General features: G+C 44.6%; 1 protein-coding gene across 1 annotated transcript in view; it reads right to left on the bottom strand.

Annotated features, from left to right (window-relative positions):
• The window catches only part of anapc10 (anaphase promoting complex subunit 10), a 139,427-nt gene that overhangs the window by 90,292 nt on the left and 29,618 nt on the right, over positions 1-19,517 (bottom strand). Inside the window, exon 3 of the mRNA XM_039750199.1 lies at positions 4,700-4,790. Within this exon, the coding sequence (XP_039606133.1) occupies positions 4,700-4,790 (91 nt within the window). The remainder of the gene's footprint in view (positions 1-4,699; positions 4,791-19,517) is intronic.

The raw sequence follows: 19,517 nt of genomic DNA, 5'->3' as shown, positions 1-19,517 counted from the left end.
TGCTTATAAACCTGACCTCTGCCCTTACATTTTTGAGCTCTCTGTAACAACCTGCTCCCTCTTCAGCATTTGCTGTGGAGTAAATTAAAGACACAATGAACAGGTCTCCTCTTGCCTGATTTTACCAAACTTCAAACATTTCTTTATTTAATATGTTCCTTTCTTCCACATTAGACGAAAGCCACTCTTGAGTAAAAGGCACATGAAAGCTCACTTGGACTCTGAGAACATGAGGGAAAAAAAAGATTCCTGGCCTGATAAGACAAAAATTGAACTCTCTGAGCAGTGGCTTAGAGACAAGACTGTGACTGTCTTTGAGCAGCCCAGACAAGGCCCAATAGGACATGTGTGGAGAGACCTGAAGATGACATTTCAAAGACGCCTCCCATATAGTCTTACGGAGTTTGAGGGGACCTCCCAGGAAGAACAGGATAAACTGTCCAAATCTAGGTGTACAAAGCTTAGAGAAACTTACCTAAGAAGATTCAAACATGTAAGTGATGCCAAGGGGGCTTCTAGAAAAGTAATGAATTAAGGGTGTGAATAATTATACAGGGTTGCGCAGGGAAATGGGAAATTTTCAACTGATGTTCAATGCACAAACACATTATAAAATACATTTAATGATGAAATGTATTGTTCAGGATATGCAATTAATGATGGTATCAATATTTATTTTATGTTTTGTAGAAAACATCACAAAGGTGTTGTCCATTGTGTCCATACACATTCTAACAGCCTGTTGTGGAAATTCTGCATTGCTCGATGTAACATGTCAAGAGGAATGCCAGAGATTTCCTCTTCAGTCCTCCTTTTTAGTTCAGCAATGGTTGCAGGACGTTTGCGGTACACTTGGCATTTAAGATGTCATCACAGGAAAGAAAAAAAAAAATCACAAACAGTGAGATCTCGGGATCTCGGAGGCCATGGAATGTCACCGTTGTGTGAAATGACGCGCCTTCTAAACAATCGTCAAATAGCTCCCATTGACTTTTAAAGGCGGTGATCAGCATGAGCTCAAGTGCGTGCAGAAGGAACTCTGAGTCCAGTTCAGGGCGGCGAAGGAGCAGTACAGGAGAAAGCTGGAGCAGAAGTTACAGAATAACAGCACGAAGGAAGTGTGGGATGGGATGATGATTATCACTGGCTGCAGCTCGAAGCGGGGTGCCAAGATTGAGAGAGACGTGGAGAGAGCAAACCTGATGAACAACTTCTTTAACAGGTTTGACCACCCTAACCCACTCTCACCTCGGAGTACTGCACCCTCAATCCATCTTTCTGCTGATACCAGCATAGGAGAGACATCCCCACCCACAATTACAGCAGTCCAGGTAAGCAGAGAGCTCAGGAGACTTCGTGCCAGCAAAGCAGTGGGTCCAGATGGAGTATCGCCACGACTGCTGAAGACCTGTGCGCAGGAACTGTGGAGTCCTCTAAAGTGCATCTTCAACCTGAGCCTGGAACAGGGGAGAGTCCCGAGGCTTTGGAAAACATCTTGCATCACCCCAGTCCCAAAGGTATCACGTCCTAGTGAGCTGAACGACTTCCGGCCTGTCGCTCTGACATCACATGTGAGGAAGACCATGGAGCAGCTGCTGCTTCACCACCTGAGGCCACAGGTCTCCCATGCCCTCGACCCTCGAGTTTGCATATCAGGAGAAGGTCGGAGCGGAGGATGCCATCATCTATATGCTACACTGATCCCTCTCTCACTTGGACAGAGGCAGTGGTGCTGTAAGAATTATGTTTCTGGACTTCTCTAGCGCCTTCAACACCATCCAACCTCTGCTCCTTAGGGACAAGCTAACTGAGATGGGAGTAGATTCACACCTGGTGGCATGGATCGTGGATTATCTTAAAGACAGACCTCAGTATGAGCATCTCGGGAACTGCAGGTCTGACATTGTGGTCAGCAGCACAGGAGCGCCGCAGGGGACTGGACTTTCTCTGGTCCTGTTCAGCCAACATACATGGACTTCCAATACAACTCGGAGTCCTGCCATGTGCAAACGTTCACTGACGACACTGCTATTGTGGGCTGCATCAGGAGTGGGCAGGAGGAGGAGTATAGGAACCTAATCAAGGACTTTGTTAAATGGTGCGACTCAAACCACCTACACCTGAACACCAGCAAAACCAAGGAGCTGGTGGTGGATTTTAGGAGGACCAGACCCCTCATGGACCCCGTGATCATGAGAGGTGACTGTATGCAGAGGGTGCAAACCTATAAATACCTGGGAGTGCAGGTGGATGATAAATTGGACTGGACTGCCAATACTGATGCTCTGTGCAAGAGAAGACAGAGCCGACAATACTTCCTTAGAAGACTGGCGTCCTTCAACATCTGCAATAAGATGCTGCAGATGTTCTATCAGACAGTTGTGGCGAGCGCCCTCTTCTATGTGGTAGTGTGCTGGGGAGGCAGCATAAAGAAGAGGGACGCCTCACGCCTGGACAAACTGGTGGGGAAGGCAGGCTCTATTGTGGCTGGACAGTTTAACATCTGTGGCAGAGCGACGGGCATTAAGCAAACTCCTGTCAATCATGAAGAATCCACTGCATCCACTTAACAGTGTCATCTCCAGGCAGAGGAGTAGCTTCAGTGACAGACTGAGGAGATCGTATCTTCCCCTACACTATGCGACTCTTCAATTCCACCCGGGGGAGTAAATGCTAACATTATTCAAAGTTATTGTCTGTTTTTAAATGCATTTTTTTATTACTCTTTAATTTAATACTGTTTTTTGTATCAGTATACTGCTGCTGGATTATGTGAATTTCCCCTTGGGATTAAAAAAGTATCTATCTATCGACTGTCAGGCCGTATGCAAAGTGGCTCCACCTGGGGACTACTTTTTTAAGACTGAACCCATTTCTTCGAAATTATGTACCCATGTTGTAATCGCATGAGCCGACAGGACACGATCATGATAATGACACTGAAATTCCCATTGCGCAGCAGTCACACTATCACCTTTTTTATAAAAGAGTTTCAAAGCAAACTCTCGTTGCGCACCACCACTCCAATGCTCCATTATAACTAATGGCAATGAGGCAATCTAAATGAGGTCATATTGGTCCCAAACAACTGCCCCAGGGTCGCCAACACACATTTCCAAAATTTCCCCTTTCCCTGTGCCACCCTGTATCTTTAATGAAAACGTTATATTGTGGGAAAATTTTATTATGAAACCTGACTCACAATATGAAATGTATCATGGGGTAAGTGTATTGTCTTATGCCTAGTTCTGACAGTTAAGAGGGCAGCCTAGTAGTAAGGTTATTATAGCTTTTTAGTTTTTATTTCTGAGTTTTAGTTTTCCTCCATCGTGAAATTTTAGTTTAAATTTAGTTTTTATTTCACAAAGACATTTCTATTTTATTTTTATATCTATTAGTTTCAGTTTAAGTAATTATGACATGGAGCTCCTACAGAGTTTAGCTGTGTGTCACAATCAGACAGAACTGTACACTTAATGCATTTGGATAGGAGTTTCATGTTAGTGGAAGCTTACAGCACTACATGGTTTACTATCTGGTTTTGTTTTTGTCTGATAAAAACAAGCATAATCAAAACCAGACACTGAATACAAACAATTTTACACAATTTTATCATTTTTAAAATATTTTCTATGTCATTTGTAGTAAACCAGGGGTCTCTAACACGTCGCTCATGAGCAACTGGTAGCACGCAACCCCTTTCCAAGTAGCTCGCCAAAGGGTTAATGAATCCTACATACTATAAATTTGAAAACTTGATTAGTCAAATTAGGGGTAGGCGATCATTTTAAAAAATCATATCACAATCCCTTTAACACAAAATCACGATCCACAATCTGAATTGCAATCTATCTTTTCAATGTGGCACACACTTATGAGAATATCCGGACTCAAACTCATCAAGAACAAACACATCACACATGCGACTGGACATGTGAATAAAGTGACACAGTGACATGTGACAAGATGACAAAGGAATATGTCATATCTGTGGTGAGCTCAATATTTTTTTGTGATGTTTTAATGCAAAATGTGAGTTGTGGACACACAACAGGCAAAGCAAGCGTATTCAGTTTGTTTGGGTTGAAATAAGCTATGAGAATAAACGTTAGACAACATGAGTAGCTCTCAGCCATTTTCATTTTGTAAAAGTACAGTAGCTCTCAGGGGAAGAAAGGTTACAGACCCCTGTACCAAACAAATCGGCCCCAACCGTTTACTTTTATTGCCCAGAATGGGCCAATTTGTAAACCCTTTTTAAAGCATGTTTTCATGTCGTCATTGGGGATTATTGAGTGTAGATTGATGGTCAAAAAAATGGCAAATGTATCCATTTAAAATTCAGTCAACAACACAATAAAAGTGTGCAGAAAGGGGTCTGAATAGTTTTGAATCAACTGTAACTGATCTGTCAAAAGCTCTTGTACAAGTAACACTTGTATTTTTTTATGTTGTATTTTTATAAAAGAAGTAATTAAGTTATGGCATAGTAATTTGAGAAAGGAATTTGGTAGTAACCAGACATCTGGACTTTTCAGGCTCCTAACAAGAAATCTGTATGTATGAATTTGGAAATAATTATAACCATGTGGTTTTCACTCAGAGCCTGAGTAATATAAATATTCAGATTATCTTTGAAAGAAGCATTAATGACATTAAGTTTGAAACTTTCACCTGTCTCTTTTTGATTTATCCTTACCTAAACTGGATGTTGACAAGATGAGGTTGTGATCCATCAGACTGCCAATAGGTTTCCAAGTTATCATCACGTAGCTGGTCAACACCGAAACCTGTGACAGAAAAGTAGGAAGATTTCAGTCAAGGTGTTGACAGCACAGACAATCATCTGCTTAAAACATTTTGCAACAATGTACAAGTCAATATGTACTGGAGATGGGCTGAGCAACTTGTCACAGAAATGGTTTGTGGGTACTGGTGATTGAAAATGGACGTTTTGTGGGATAAAGTCCACTGCAACAACACCCGGCAGAGTAAAAACGACAGAGTTGGATGTCAAACAAATTTTAAAGCAACTCTTCTACTTACAGCTAAGACTACAAAGTGTTGATTTTTCTTTTATATGTTAGACTAGCAGGAGTACCCGGCGTTGCCCAGGAATCTATAATCAGTGAATTTCCCAAATGAAAGAAACAGAACATAGAAATAGAACAAACAATTTTCTGATTCACATTTTATTGTAAGTTGCTCCACTCTGGATTATGTCTGCTGTTGCGTTTCAGACGCCCTTGAAATAGACTTTGTTGTGGCATCTGAAGTGGACCTTCCAATTCTACATCTTTTTTTCGGTGGCATGGGTATATTAGCAAAAAGCAGGAAATTATAATGTGTTACATGGTATTACGTACAGAATAAGCACAACAGTGAGATGAACTTATGTTATTTACAATACGTCGGAAAGCGAACAAATAGCACCAGTCAGTCAGAAAGAGTAACACTGAGAACATATTGTCAGTCAGAAAGTGAGCAAATAGCACCACATATACGGAAAGCCAGTGAGAAAGAGTAGCACTGAAACCGTACTGGGAAAAATGGCGGGGAGGGGTGCTCTGTTTGTAAGGAGGGTCTGTGTTGAACCGTGATGCCATCTAACGGATGTTGGCGATGGTAACTACAGAGAGAAGTGACATACAACCAGTGCTGCGTTTGGGGAAATTGGCGGGGGAAGGATGCTGTCTTTTTAAGGCGATTCTCTGTTCAAACGTGCTTGCATATAACAGACATTGGCGAATGACACATAGAGACCAAAGCTGCCGCTAAATGGCGCTGCGGTGAACGTCTGTTGCAACGTGCGATGATAACTACAGGGACGTGTGGTAAACGTTGTGTCAGTAAAAAGGTGCCCTGTGGGTCACCACAAACATTTTTCCCAACCAAACATACCCCATGACCTTCTCCTTGTCACAAAGGAGCCCCATCCCCAGTTTGGTTGCAATCGGATGCCCAGTCCAGATTTGTATGGCGGACAAACATACATACAGTGCATCTAGAAAGTATTCACAGCGCATCACTTTTTCCACATTTTGTTCTGTTACATCCTTATTCCAAAATAGATTAAATTCATTTTTTTCCTCAGAATTCTACAAACAACACCCCATAATGACAACGTGAAAAAAGTTAGAGTTTTTTGCAAATTTATTAAAAATAAAATAACTCAGAAATCACATAAGTATTCACAGCCTTTGCTCAATACTTTGTCGATGCATCTTTGGCAGCAATTACAGCCTCAAGTCTTTTTGAATATGATGCCACAAGCTTGGCACACCTATCCTAGGCCAGTGTCGCCCATTCCTCTTTGCAGCACATCTCAAGCTCCATCAGGTTGGATGGGAAGCGTCGGTGCACAGCCATTTTAAGATCTCTCCAGAGATGTTCAATCAGATTCAAGTCTGGGCTCTGGCTGGGCCACTCAGGGACATTCACAGAGTTGTCCTGAAGCCACTCCTTTGATATCTTGGCTGTGTGCTTAGGGTCGTTGTCCTGCTGAAAGATGAACCGTCGCCCCAGTCTGAGGTCAAGAGCGCTCTGGAGCAGGTTTTCATCCAGGATGTCTCTGTACATTGCTGCAGTCATCTTTCCCTTTATCCTGACTAGTCTCCCAGTTCCATCCCCACAGCAAGATGCTACCACCACCATGCTTCACTGTAGAGATGGCATTGGCCTGGTGATGAGCGGTGCCTGGTTTCCGCTAAACGTGACACCTGGCATTCACACCAAAGAGTTCAATCTTTGTCTCATCAGACCAGAGAATTTTGTTTCTCATGATCTGAGAGTCCTTCAGGTGCCTTTTGGCAAACTCCAGGTGGGCTGCCATGTGCCTTTTACTAAGGAGTGGCTTCCGTCTGGCCTCTCTACCATACAGGCCTGATTGGTGGATTGTTGTCCTTCTGGAAGGTTCTCCTCTCTCCACAGAGGACCTCTGGAGCTCTGACAGAGTGCCCATCGGGTTTTTGGTCACCTCCCTGACTAAAGTCCTTCTCCCCCGATCACTCAGTTTAGATGGCCGGCCAGCTCTAGGAAGAGTCCTGGTGGTTTCAAACTTCTTCCACTTACAGACGATGGAGGCCACTGTGCTCAGTGGGACCTTCAAAGCAGAAACATTTTGTGTGACAAACATGCAAAAGAATAAGAAATCAGGAAGGGGGCAAATAGTTTTTCACACCACTGTATATAGTCTTTGGGGTGCGAGCAACTGTTGCTGGGGGTGCCAGAATCCATGAAGGAAGAAAAATGAAAAGCATTATTTGTACAAAATCTTAATTTATTTATCCATTCCTAAATAATTAAATGGGCAAGCTATTTCGTATCAGTGCAATAACGCTGCTTGTTAAAACGGATGACTCCCATTCTTGCGTGCAAGTCTTTGTGGATATTATGAACTATCGTATCTGTTCAAGTTATATTTAAATTTTAAATAGAAGGAATTTTTATTTAGTCGACAAAATATTATTCCGGAATAAATCAACTCAAACCTTAAATAATTTAATAATATTTTGCTCTCCATAAAAATATATCCTGTCTAAATTATACAAGTTAGAAATAAAGTAAACGTTAAAAGAACAAACATTCAAATTTCTTTACTCTTATGTAATTTTATATAAAAAATAAACTTAAATTTTAAATATCCCAAAAGATTTTGCTCTCCATAAAAATATATCCTGTCAAAATTATACAAATTCAAATATGAACATGCTGCATAACAAAACCTGGAAATATAAATAAAATGTGTTCCTTTCAGCAATAACAAATCAAATCATTCAGTTGTCTTTGCTCTTATGTCATTTTATCAGAGCTGGACGCCTGGCATCTTTTTTTGTCAACAAGTTCGTTTCTGTTTGGTGTGAAGTTCTGTGTTTTGGAGATTCTCAGGATGGACTGCAGGTGCTCATCAGTGAGGCGACTCCTGTGTGCTGTGTTGTTAGTCTTTATCACTGAGAAGAGCTTCTCACACAGATATGTGCTACCAAACATGCACAAGGTTCGAGCCGCATTTAGACGGAGCTGGAGCATTTGTGCGGGAATGGAGTGAATAAACTGTGCGGGCCGTGCAGTATCGTACTTTGCCTTCAGTGTGCCATTACACTGCAGCTCAATCACCTCCATCTGAATCTGCACAGGTGCAGTTTCCACATTGACAGCAAATGGGTTGCGAAACAACTGAAAATTCTTATTTTGTTCTTCAAAGTCACCAAAGCGCCGTGCGAACTCAGTGTGTAGTGCGCTCAGTTTATGAACAAAGTGCGTATTTGGGAACACCGTTGTGCCGACTTGGTTCAACATTACTTGGCAACAGGGAAAGTGGAGCAAGTTGCACTGGTGCATTTGTGTCTCCCATAAAAGTAGCTTCACTTGAAATCACTTTGCGATTGTGCACGGGTAAAAACGTCTGCTGAAGTGTCAGATTCTTCTCTAACTCTTCTGCTTTCTGTATCTTGTGCATTGCATTCAGGTCTTTCAGGTTATCTTGATGGTTTGTCTCATAGTACCGTCTTAGATTAAATTCTGTAATTACAGCCACATTAGCTCCACAAATGAGACACACGGGTTTACCAGCAATGTCAGTAAACATATACTCAGCCTCCCATCGGTTTTTAAAGGCTCTATGTTCAGAATCACCTTTTCTCTTCGGCATCGTGTGGGCTAGCTTCGCAATAACTTGCAGCATCATAAGCTAGACTTGATTAGCGCGTAAGTGTTCGGCAAGGCAGCTGAAGCGCTGCATTATGGGATCTGTAGTTTATTGTGTTACCAGTGCTTCATATCCCTGGGCCATTAATAACAATAATATATAAAATGATCTCGCGGGCCGGATTTAATTACACGCCGAGCCGGATGTGGCCTGCGGGCCTTGAGTTCGACACATATGGACTAAATAGAACTTGAAAAAGATATATTTTTTCGAATGTGATCGCACAATTCAGATCGAGTTGACGCACACTACAGTGCATCGAGCCCGCGTGCTATTGTGGTTTTGCCTGCGTGCCTCAATAAGTCACCCTCCCCTCACTCTTACTTTTTTACCGTTCATCTAATGAATACACTGAGTATGGCTTTACCAAAACAATCATTGATCGCGAATAAAGTATCCATTATTCATAAAGCTTCAATTGGTGATCTGTCTTTCTGCGTTAACCGCATATTTTTCATACGTCTCAAACCAAGGGGATGCGAGGTTAAAATGAATCGAGAAGAGCGCGTACATACTCAGTGCATCCCCTCTTGGGAATCGAACCTTGGACGCCGCCGCTAGAGGCAAAGCCTCTACTATTGCGCCACGGCGTGTGGTTTGTCTATTTGAGCTTAGCAGTGTAATTCGGTTTTTGTTCAGCACTCTTTGGAACTGTTGATTTTTGTCTGCGCACTGCGTCAGTTCACGTGAGCCGCTGAATATGGTTTTATATGTCACTCGCTTCGCTTCTAATTGTTTCGCTGCCTTCTTAATTATATAATGCATGTTTTCTTCAGCGGTTTTTGGAGCTCTTCCTGGTTTTCTACGTACTGCGTGATTACATGGGAGGCATGATGATGTCACACGAAACTCCGCCCCCCACGACTTTCGAGCTCAACTCCATTACAGTAAATGGAGAAAAATAGCTTCTAGTTATGACCATTACGCGTAGAATTTCAAAATGAAAACTGCCCAACTTTTGTAAGGAAGCTGTAAGGAATGAGCCTGCCAAATTTCAGCCTTCTACCTATACGGGAAGTTGGAGAATTAGTGATGAGTCAGTCAGTCAGTCAGTCAGTGAGTGAGGGCTTTGCCTTTTATTAGTATAGACTAGCAGAATACCAGCTTGTGAGGAGAAGTAGTGTGTTAAAGAAGTTATGAAAAGAAAAGCAAACATTTTAAAAATAACGTAAGATGATTGTTAATGTAATTGTTTTGTCATTGATATGAGTGTTGTTGTCATATCTATCTATTTATATTATATATATATATAGCAAAATACCTGTGATTGGCAGCGGAGAAGTAAAAAGAAAAGGAAACATTTTAATAATAACGTAAAATGATTGACAATGTAATTGTTTTGTCATTGTCATGAGTGTTGCTGGTATATATATATATATATATATATATATATATAAATATATATATATAAATATATATATATATACACACACATCTATACACATATATATATACAGTATATATATATATATATATATATATATATATATATATATATATTGTCACGCACTTGCTGAGTAGGAGGCAGCATGGATTGATTCGATAGCACCTGGGAAACCACTCGCCGCCAGGGAATGGTGGGGTATTAACTTTCTCCCTCTGCTTCCTCATAGAAAAAAAGACCTTCCTGCACCATAGGCCTGGATTGACCGCAGTGCGATACTTCCGCCCTTCCTCCGCCATCTTGCCCTGGCGTCATCCTTCCCATCCTCCCTTGCGGTCCTTCCCGCATCCCTCCACTTCCGGCTCCTCCCCAATAAAATGGCGCGGCGCCAGGAGTCGGCGTCGCGCATATGAACTGTTTTGTTTATAATTTTGACCAGTTTTGTTTGTGGTTTACAATATACGGGGCCAGAAAACCCCCAACCCTTGCTACTGTCTCCTCGGTCCTTTACAAGTGGCGTAGTCGGCAGGATAGAGATCCCGGAATGACGGAGGGACAGGACCTCAACACGTGCTGCAGGAATGAGCGACCAGCTCCAGGCCTGCAGCTGCGCAAGCCGCCACCACCCGGGAGCTGGAGGCCACGAAGGCCAGGTTAGTGGAAGCCCAACGGGCGAGACCAGACCCGCCCAGGCAGCCGCCTCCTCCTATGGTTCCGATGGGCCCGCCGGAGGGCGTCGATGCCTACCTGGGCATGTTTGAGAGGGCGGCCACCCGGAGCGAGTGGCAGCGGTCAGTGGGCGTCCATCTTGGCGCCATACCTGAAGGACCAGCTGCCTATTATGACCTCCCTGAGGAGGAGGCGCTAATTACGACCTCCTCAAGCCCGAAATATTGGCCCGCTACGGCATTAGCCGGGCCAGCAGGCGCGAATGGCGGAACTGGGTCTTTGACCCGAAAAGCCCTTCGCGCCCAGGCGTTGAGTTCTGGGGCAAGATGGGCGCTGGCTACGGCCAGAGAGCCCGACGGGCGGAAAGTGGTCGGCGGGTGGCCTGTGAAGGCCTGGTCAATGCGATGCCCAGTTCCCTCGCCCAGCAGGTCCGGGACACGCCTATCAGAACATGTCGGGCCTCCTCGGCGTCCTGGAGCGTCAGTTGGCGGTCCTCCGACTTGGGGGTCAGAAAAGCCTGCTCGCGGGAACCGCAGGGACGGGCGGCCACCCCGAGCCCCTCGGCGCGCTGCAGAAGCGCCAGCCAGAGCCAGAGAGAGGCGGGTCCGCGCGCTGTTTTAAGTGTGGCGAGACCGGTCACCTGCTGCCAAACTGCCCCCATCACATCGCCCCGGAGCCTATGGACTGCAGCTGGACATCATCGGAGAGGTATTGTACCCCGCCGCATCCCTTGGCGAGTCGAATCGGGAGTGGTGTTGCTAAATGGGCACGCCGTGGTGGCTTTGTTTGATTCCGGCAGCAACATTACCATTGTTGCTCGCCGTTTTGTCTTACCGCAACAGTGGTTAAAACAGCATTTGTTGGTCACCTGTGTGCATGGGGGGACTAGGTCATATCGTTCCGCTCACTGCTATGTCACCTGGAAGGGGAACCAATCAAATGGCGGTCGCTGTGTTACCTGACCCCCCCTTCCCAGTGATTCTGGGACAAGACTGGTCTAAAAGAATCAGCGGTAAGCCATTCGCCGCTCCCGGGGCCTCGTTGGATCTTGTTATGAGGGGAAAAGGCACCCCTCCCGCGGCCTCCACGCCGTGCACAAGGGCAGGCCCTATGGGGCTGGTGTCTCGGGGACCTTTCGTGGCTACGGACCTTGACCGGAAGATTCCGCGGAGAAGGGACTAGCCAGGGAACTCTTCCCGGGCCCAGGCCCCAAGACCCTCGGCGGCCTGGACCATCAATTTCGGTCCACGCCGCCTCCTTTAAGAGGGAGCAGTGGAATGATGACTCCCTGCGCTTTGCCCGAATGCATCGTTCTGCCTAACAGCTCACAGCGGACGGATCCACACCGCGGGAACCCTTCTTTGTCCTTGAGAATGATCTGTTGTACCGAAAGTGGCTACCCATGAGGGCGAGGTGCGGAAGTTGTTGCTAATTCCGCGTACCTTCCGGCGGGAGATATGCGAGTTGGCACATGCTCACCTCCTAGGCCCACCTCGGGGCGAAAAACACTGGAGAGGATTAAGCCCGCTTTTACTGGCCTGGGATCAATGAGGAGGTCCGGCGGTTCTGTCAATCCTGTCCGAGTGCCAGACCCGCCAGATTCCTAGGAGGGACCGTGCTCCTCTAGTCCCTATTCCCCTCGTGGACATCCCTTTGAAAGGATAGGGGTCGATTTGGTGGGACCCTGGAGCCCTCAACCCGTGGCCACAAGTATATCCTAGTCATGGTGGACTATGCCACCCGGTACCCAGAGGCGGTGCCCCCGCGGCCCGCTAATACTAAAAGCATCGCACGGGAACTGGTTAATTTGTTTTCCACGTGGGCATACCCAAGGAGGTCCTCACGGACCAGGGCGCCCTTCACTTCGGATACGTTCAAGGAGGTAGCCAAATTACTGCAGATAAAGCACCTGAAAGCGTCAGTCTATCACCCGCAAACTGGCGGGTTGGTGAACGATTTAATCAGGCGCTTAAGCAGATGCTCCGCAAGGTAGTCAGCGCGGACGGCAGGAACTGGGACCAGCTCCTCCCGCTCGTGCTTTTGCCTTAACGGGAGGTACCCCAGGCCTCTACAGGCTTCTCCCCTTTGAATTACTATACGGGCGACAACCCCGGGAATCCTCGACATCCTAAAAGAAGGCTGGGAGGCGAGGCTCTTCCCTCCTCTAACATTTTGATGCGAGCGCAACTGCGCGACCGACTCACAAAGATCAGGCCCCTCCTAAAAGAGCACGCGTGACTCGTGCGCAAGCAGCGCAGGCCGGTGTTACAACCGCAACTCCGTCCTCAGGGAGTTCCGCCTGGGACCGAGTTATGGTGCTCGTCCGACCTCCCACTCGAAGCTGCGCTCACTGGCAAGGGCCTTACGAGGTTAAGGAGAGAAAAGGACTCGTCGACTATTTGGTGAAACAGCCCAATCGTCGACCGAGTGAGAGGATCTATCATGTCAACCTGTTAAAGCCCTGAGAGATAGAGAGGAGCTCCCAGCTCCCGTAGGTCACTCTCCCTTTCGCAAGCACAACTGCCCTTAACCTCGGAAGAGCTGACCCCAAGCAGCGGCAGGAGTTAGCCCAAACACTCCGAGCCATCCCGAGGTAGTGGCGAGTCACCCGGCGGACGCGCTGATTGAGCACGATATAGTCACGGAGCCGGGGTAATCGTCCGGGAGAGGCCCTACCGACTCCGGAGGCAAAGCGCGCAGAGGTCGAACTGGAGGTGAAGCGTATGTTGGACATGGACATAATTGAAGAGAGCCATAGTCCCTGGTCCAGCCCTATTGTCCTCGTCTCCAAGCCAGGCGGCTCCTGGAGGTTCTGTAATGACTTTAGGCGTCTGAATCAGATCTCCAAGTTCGATGCCTACCCCATGCCCGCATTGGCGACCTCCTTGGCGGCTGGAGTGCGGCTCGATATCTGACTACCCTTGACATGACAAAGGGTATTGGCAAATTCCTTTAACGGCATCCGCAAAGGAGAAAACGGCCTTTAGCACCCCTAGCGGGCACTGGCAGTACAAGGTCCTCCCATTTGGGCTGCACGGGGCCCGGCGACCTTCCAGCGTCTGGTAGATAGAGTGCTGAAGCCCCACCAGTCCTATAGCGCCGCCTACCTGGATGACGTTGTCATCTATTCCGGCACCTGGGAGGAGCATCTACTGCAGGTCGCAGCTGTCCTCCGAACACTGGCTAAAGCCGGCCTCCGCATAAACCCCCGAAGTGTTTTTGGATTAAAGGAGGCCAAATATTTAGGCTACCTCGTGGGACAAGGACAGGTGCGGCCACAGAGCTCCAAAGTTAAAGACATCTTAGAATGGCCCCGTCCGAGTACCAAGAAACAGGTGCAGGCTTTCTTGGGGCTTGCGGTTACTACCGCCGGTTTGTTCCCGTTTCTCGAAGAGCAGCACCCTTGACTGACCTGACAAAAGGGCGCTCCCTATACGTGGTGTGGACCGACAAAGCAGAACAGCGTTCAGTGACCTAAAGAAGGCCCTAACGTCGGCACCTGTGTTACGGACGCCCGATTTTGGGCTCCCGTTTATTCTCCAGACCGGCGCGGACACAGGCCTGGGTGCCGTGCTGAGCCAAAGCGTCGATGGTGTCGAGCACCCTGTGATGTACCTTAGCGGAAACTGATGGACCGGGAGACCCGTGCGCTGCAGTGGAGAGGGAGGCCTTGGCCATTAAGTGGGCAGTGACCCACCTCCGTTACTACCTGCTGGGTCGCGAATTCGCTCTGGTGACTGATCACGCTGCACTTCAGTGGATGTCCCTACACAAAGAGTCGAATCCGCGGGTCACCAGGTGGTTCCTGGACTTACAGCCGTATAAGTTCACTGTCACTTATCGGCGGGCACCCTTCAGGCCAATGCCGATGCCCTCTCTCGTATTCACGACCTCTCGGTTAGGTCCGCCCGACCTGACGGTCCTGGGCTAAGGGGGGGATCGGTCACGCACGCGCGAGTAGGAGGCGCGGATTGATTCGATAGCACCTGGGAAACCACTCGCCGCCAGGGAATGGTGGGGTATTAACTTTCTCCCTCTGCTTCCTCATAGAAAGAAAGACCTTCCTGCACCATAGGCCTGGATTGACCGCAGTGCGATACTTCCGCCCTTCCTCCGCCATCTTGCCCTGGCGTCATCCTTCCCATCCTCCCTTGCGGTCCTTCCCGCATCCCTCCACTTCCGGCTCCTCCCCAATAAAATGGCGCGACGCCAGGAGTCGGCGTCGCGATATGAACTATTTTGTTTATAATTTTGACCAGTTTTGTTTGTGGTTTACAATATACGGGGCCGGAAAACCCCAACCCTTGCTACTGTCTCCTCGGTCCTTTACAATATATACACACTAGCAGAATACCCGCGCTTCGCAGCGGAGAAGAAGTGTGTTAAAGAAGTTATGAAAAAGAAAAGCAAACATTTTAAAAATAACGTAAGATGATTGTTAATGTAATTGTTTTGTCATTGATATGAGTGTTGTTGTCATATCTATCTATTTATATTATATATATATATATATATATATATATATCAAAATACCTGTGATTGGCAGCGGAGAAGTAAAAAGAAAAGGAAACATTTTAATAATAACGTAACATGATTGACAATGTAATTGTTTTGTAATTGTCATGAGTGTTGCTATATATATATATATATATATATATATATATATATATATATATACACACATCTATACACATACATATATACAGTTATATATATATACATATACACACATACATATATATACATATATACACATACTGTATATATACAAATCTACATATATATATTAGGGGTGGGACTCGATTAAAAAAATTAATCCAATTAATTAGAGGCTGTGTAAGAATTAATCTTGATCAATCGTATGTAATCGCACGTAAATTTGCCCCAAATCGCAAATGTTTTTTTTTTTAATTTAAAACGGTTTTAGTGGGCGACAGAATCAAATAATAGACATGGACATGAATATTGTAAACTGAAGCTGTTTTAATTTCTGAAAAAAAGCTTTTAAACTGCATTTGAATTCAAAACAGAAACAAAAATATCATCCCTGGTTAAAATTGGGCAGACTTAAAAATAAAGTGGTAGTTTAAGTACTTTAAGTACATTTTCAGAATAGTATTGTCTTTAAATAATAATAACCAAAATTTCAACATAAAGTGCAGTTTTCTTCTTAAAAAAATAAGTCAGAAACATAAAAGGTAATTTGACCAGCTTACTCTTTAAACTCTGAGTAACATTAGCCAAAATTATTTTGTACATTAGGCTAAAACAGTGTGATCATTGAACATTTTGTAATTAGATGTATTTAGAATTACTAACGGTCACGGAAGTCCAATGATCCCAGTAAGAGCCACAAAGTCCGCTTTCTGTAATGCATCTAATTTTGCTTGCTTTTCAGTGTGCACAAAACCACGCTTTTATCAAGGCTTATTTCGGGTAGTCGAAATGATCAGTCGTAGGAACGCGCTTTATTCCGACTCTAACATTTTTGTAGCTGTGATGTGTGCATCAGTGTAATGGATGTACCAGTAAATCATGCATTGACAAAAGTTCCCGTTTGCTTGGAATTGAAAGTGTGATTAAATGCGTTATTTTTTAACGCGTTATGGAGTACATGCATCGAAGTTTCTCAGCTGTGCTTGTGCTAAGAAAGGGAAAATTTTAAAAATAACGTAACATGATTCTGCGTTAACCTAATATTTTTCATACGTTCCAAACCAAGGAGATGCGAAGGTAAAATGAATCAGGTAGCGCGCGTACATAGTCAGTACACCCTCTCGAATCGAACCTCGAATGTCGGCGTTAGAGGCGAAGACTCTACAATTACGCCACAGCGTGTGGCTTGTCTATGCTAAAGTATGTATTGTAGATCGGGGTGTATATACATACATTTATATATATATACCCGTGTACCGCAGTGGAGAAGTAGAAGTTATGAAAAAGAAAAGGGAACATTTTAAAAATAACGTAACATAATTGTCAATATACAGTAATTGTTTTGTGAGTGTTATTGAATGTTGCTGTCATCAAGGATTTGATTATCATTATTTCTTTCAATCAGGCTCGTATTTGTAGGATGTGTTCAAGTTACATTCCGTGTTTGTCAATCGTTGTAAAGATAAGAGGTTTCATTCATCGATTAGTTCCTTACTGCATCAATAAACAGCTCGTCTTCCTCTTTATCTGTGATGTGACAAACTGCATGCACGGGTTTTTTTCTACACTGTCTTCCTTTAGCAGGACATTCACTTTTTCCACCGTGTGCTTTGTTTCCGCAGTAGCTGCACTTATGAATATGATTGTATGTATAACACGCTTCATATTTTTTTGCTGCCTTCTCAATTGTGTAATTCGGTTTTTATTCAGCACTCTTTGGAACTGTTGCTTTTTGTCTGCGCATTGCGTCAGTTCACGTGAGCCGCTTGGTGTTCTTGCATCGAAGGTTCCCAGCTGTACTGGTGCCATCTCGTAATGTCAGCTAAGACCCGGCACTTAAAAGTTTCTCTCGCAGTTTCAATGAGTTTGTGCCAAACACCACCCTGACCATCTCATCTTCCTCTGCATAAGCACAGTCCTTCACCCGTGAACATTTACCGGCAGTGTTTGTATTGGATTGCCACTGATGGACGGCCTTATATGGGCAGGCACTAAATTACAAACGCTAGTGGCAGCCTGTCTATGAACTTAATTTAATATAAACTTACGGTTCACGCCGTGCTTTGTTTCCGCATATGCATCATTTGCTTCATAATGTTTTTCTGCCTTCTCAATTGTGAAATGGCGTTTTGTGCTTGGAGTTCTTCCTTGTTCTCTACGTACTTACGTAGGAGGCGTGATGATGTCACACGAAACTCCGCCCCCCACGGCCATCTCCAACTCAAGACTCCATTACATTATATGGGAAAAATAGCTTCCAGTTATGACCCTTATGCGTAGAATTTCGAAATGAAACCTGCCCAACTTTTGTAAGTAAGCTGTAAGGAATAAGCCTGCCAAATTTCAGCCTTCTACCTACACGGCAAGTTGGAGAATTAGTGATGAGTCAGTGAGTGAGGGCTTTGCCTTTTATTAGTATAGATTAGTGTGCTGACACTCAGAAGCATTTACCATTTAAATCAAGTAACATTTCTTCAATTACTTATTTAAATAACTACTGAAGTAAAAGTGTATAAATGATAGGCGTTTCAGTTAAATTCAGAAAAAAATATAACCTCATATACTCAGTGGTAACTCTGAACAGTCTTCTTATATAATTCGCTACCGTGGATGTCCGTTTCTCTGTCCAGGATTTTAAATCACCTGTATCTTGCAAACCATTTGACCTGTAATTTGGTACACATATACTATGTGACGTCTACTATCCGCTTTCGGGGTGATGACTGACCTCCAAAGTTATTAATCTTTTTATTTTATTTTATTGTATTGTAGAATCAACTCTCAGCAGCAGCCAGCAAGGCGGCAGTGCAGCGCATACATATGGGCACCATTTTCATTCCCTACCACCTTCGCTGTCACTTCCCCTACCTCTTCATGTCTTAAATTATTCTTGAGGCAGATTGAAGACTGAAGTGCCAGCTTAAGTGAAAAATTTAAAAAAAAACGTACTAAGTAATTGCAACACAAACACTGACTTAATGAGTTTTAACGTGAAAAGATGCCGACAAAAGAAGAGAAGAAGTGGGCAGCTAAGATGGAGAAAATAAAAGCTGATCAGGAAACAGCAAGCACATCAACCTCTGAGCAAATGAATGGTAAACGTACAGAGAAAGAGGAGGAAAACGACAAGTCAACGGGATTCACTACACGTTATCGTGCAGTGCGCCGTTACTGGTAAGGCAATAATAGTTGTTGATTATTGACTTTTGATGCACTAAACAGCCTCTTTGTCCAGTCACTATTCAGTGAGTGGATGTAGAGGTGGTGCATACTACAGTACTTGGGGGTCCACATCAACGTCAGGTTGGACTATTCTCATAACACACTGGACCTCTCGAAGAAAGGGCAGGGTAGGCTCTTTTTTCTTAGAAGACTGTGCTCCTTTAATGTGGAGAGCGACATCCTTCACCAATTCTCTAACTCTGGGATGGCCAGACTGTGATGTGCTGGGCCTGTAACATCATTTCAAGAGAGGCCCACCGATTCAACAAGCCAATTAAAAAGGCAGACTCAAGTTATGGGGTGCACTCTGATAGCGGAGAAGAGAATGAAAACAAAACTGAAGGTCACCATGAACAATGCTGCACATCCTCTCTCAGACTCAAAGACACAGAAGACTTTCAGCCAACGAGTTTTTCAGTAGAAGTGTGTCAAGAAATGTGACTGGGGCTCCTTTACTGCAAACAGCAATATGTCTATATATCGTCTTAGTGGGACCGGGACTTTTCTCTCTTTTTAATTTTGATCCTCTTTAATCATTCTGTTGTTTGTGTATATATTAACTTATCTATTTATTTAAAGACTTCCTGTGAAAAGCCAAATATCCCTCTGGGGACTATACATCTAAGCAATGTTCCCTCTAAGCTGAGCGTGTGAATTCAGAGCGTCGCTCATACTTCCCACACGATCGCTCATTCCGACAGCATCGCTCGTACTTATCGCGAAAACTGGTGCTCATAAATTTTTGGCTTAAACAAAATCTCGCTCATAAACAATGTTTTTTGCTCACTATATCCTACTCTTTAGAGGGAACATTGCATCTAAGTTGTACCTATTTATCTATAATACTCTTAACTCAAAGCTCTTGAGTATTAATTTAGC

Source organism: Polypterus senegalus, chromosome 4, assembly GCF_016835505.1.
Source record: "Polypterus senegalus isolate Bchr_013 chromosome 4, ASM1683550v1, whole genome shotgun sequence".
In the NCBI taxonomy this organism is placed as follows: Eukaryota; Metazoa; Chordata; class Cladistia; order Polypteriformes; family Polypteridae; genus Polypterus; species Polypterus senegalus.
Note: the sequence above shows the minus strand (reverse complement) of the source record. Positions and strands in the feature narration are given on the sequence as shown.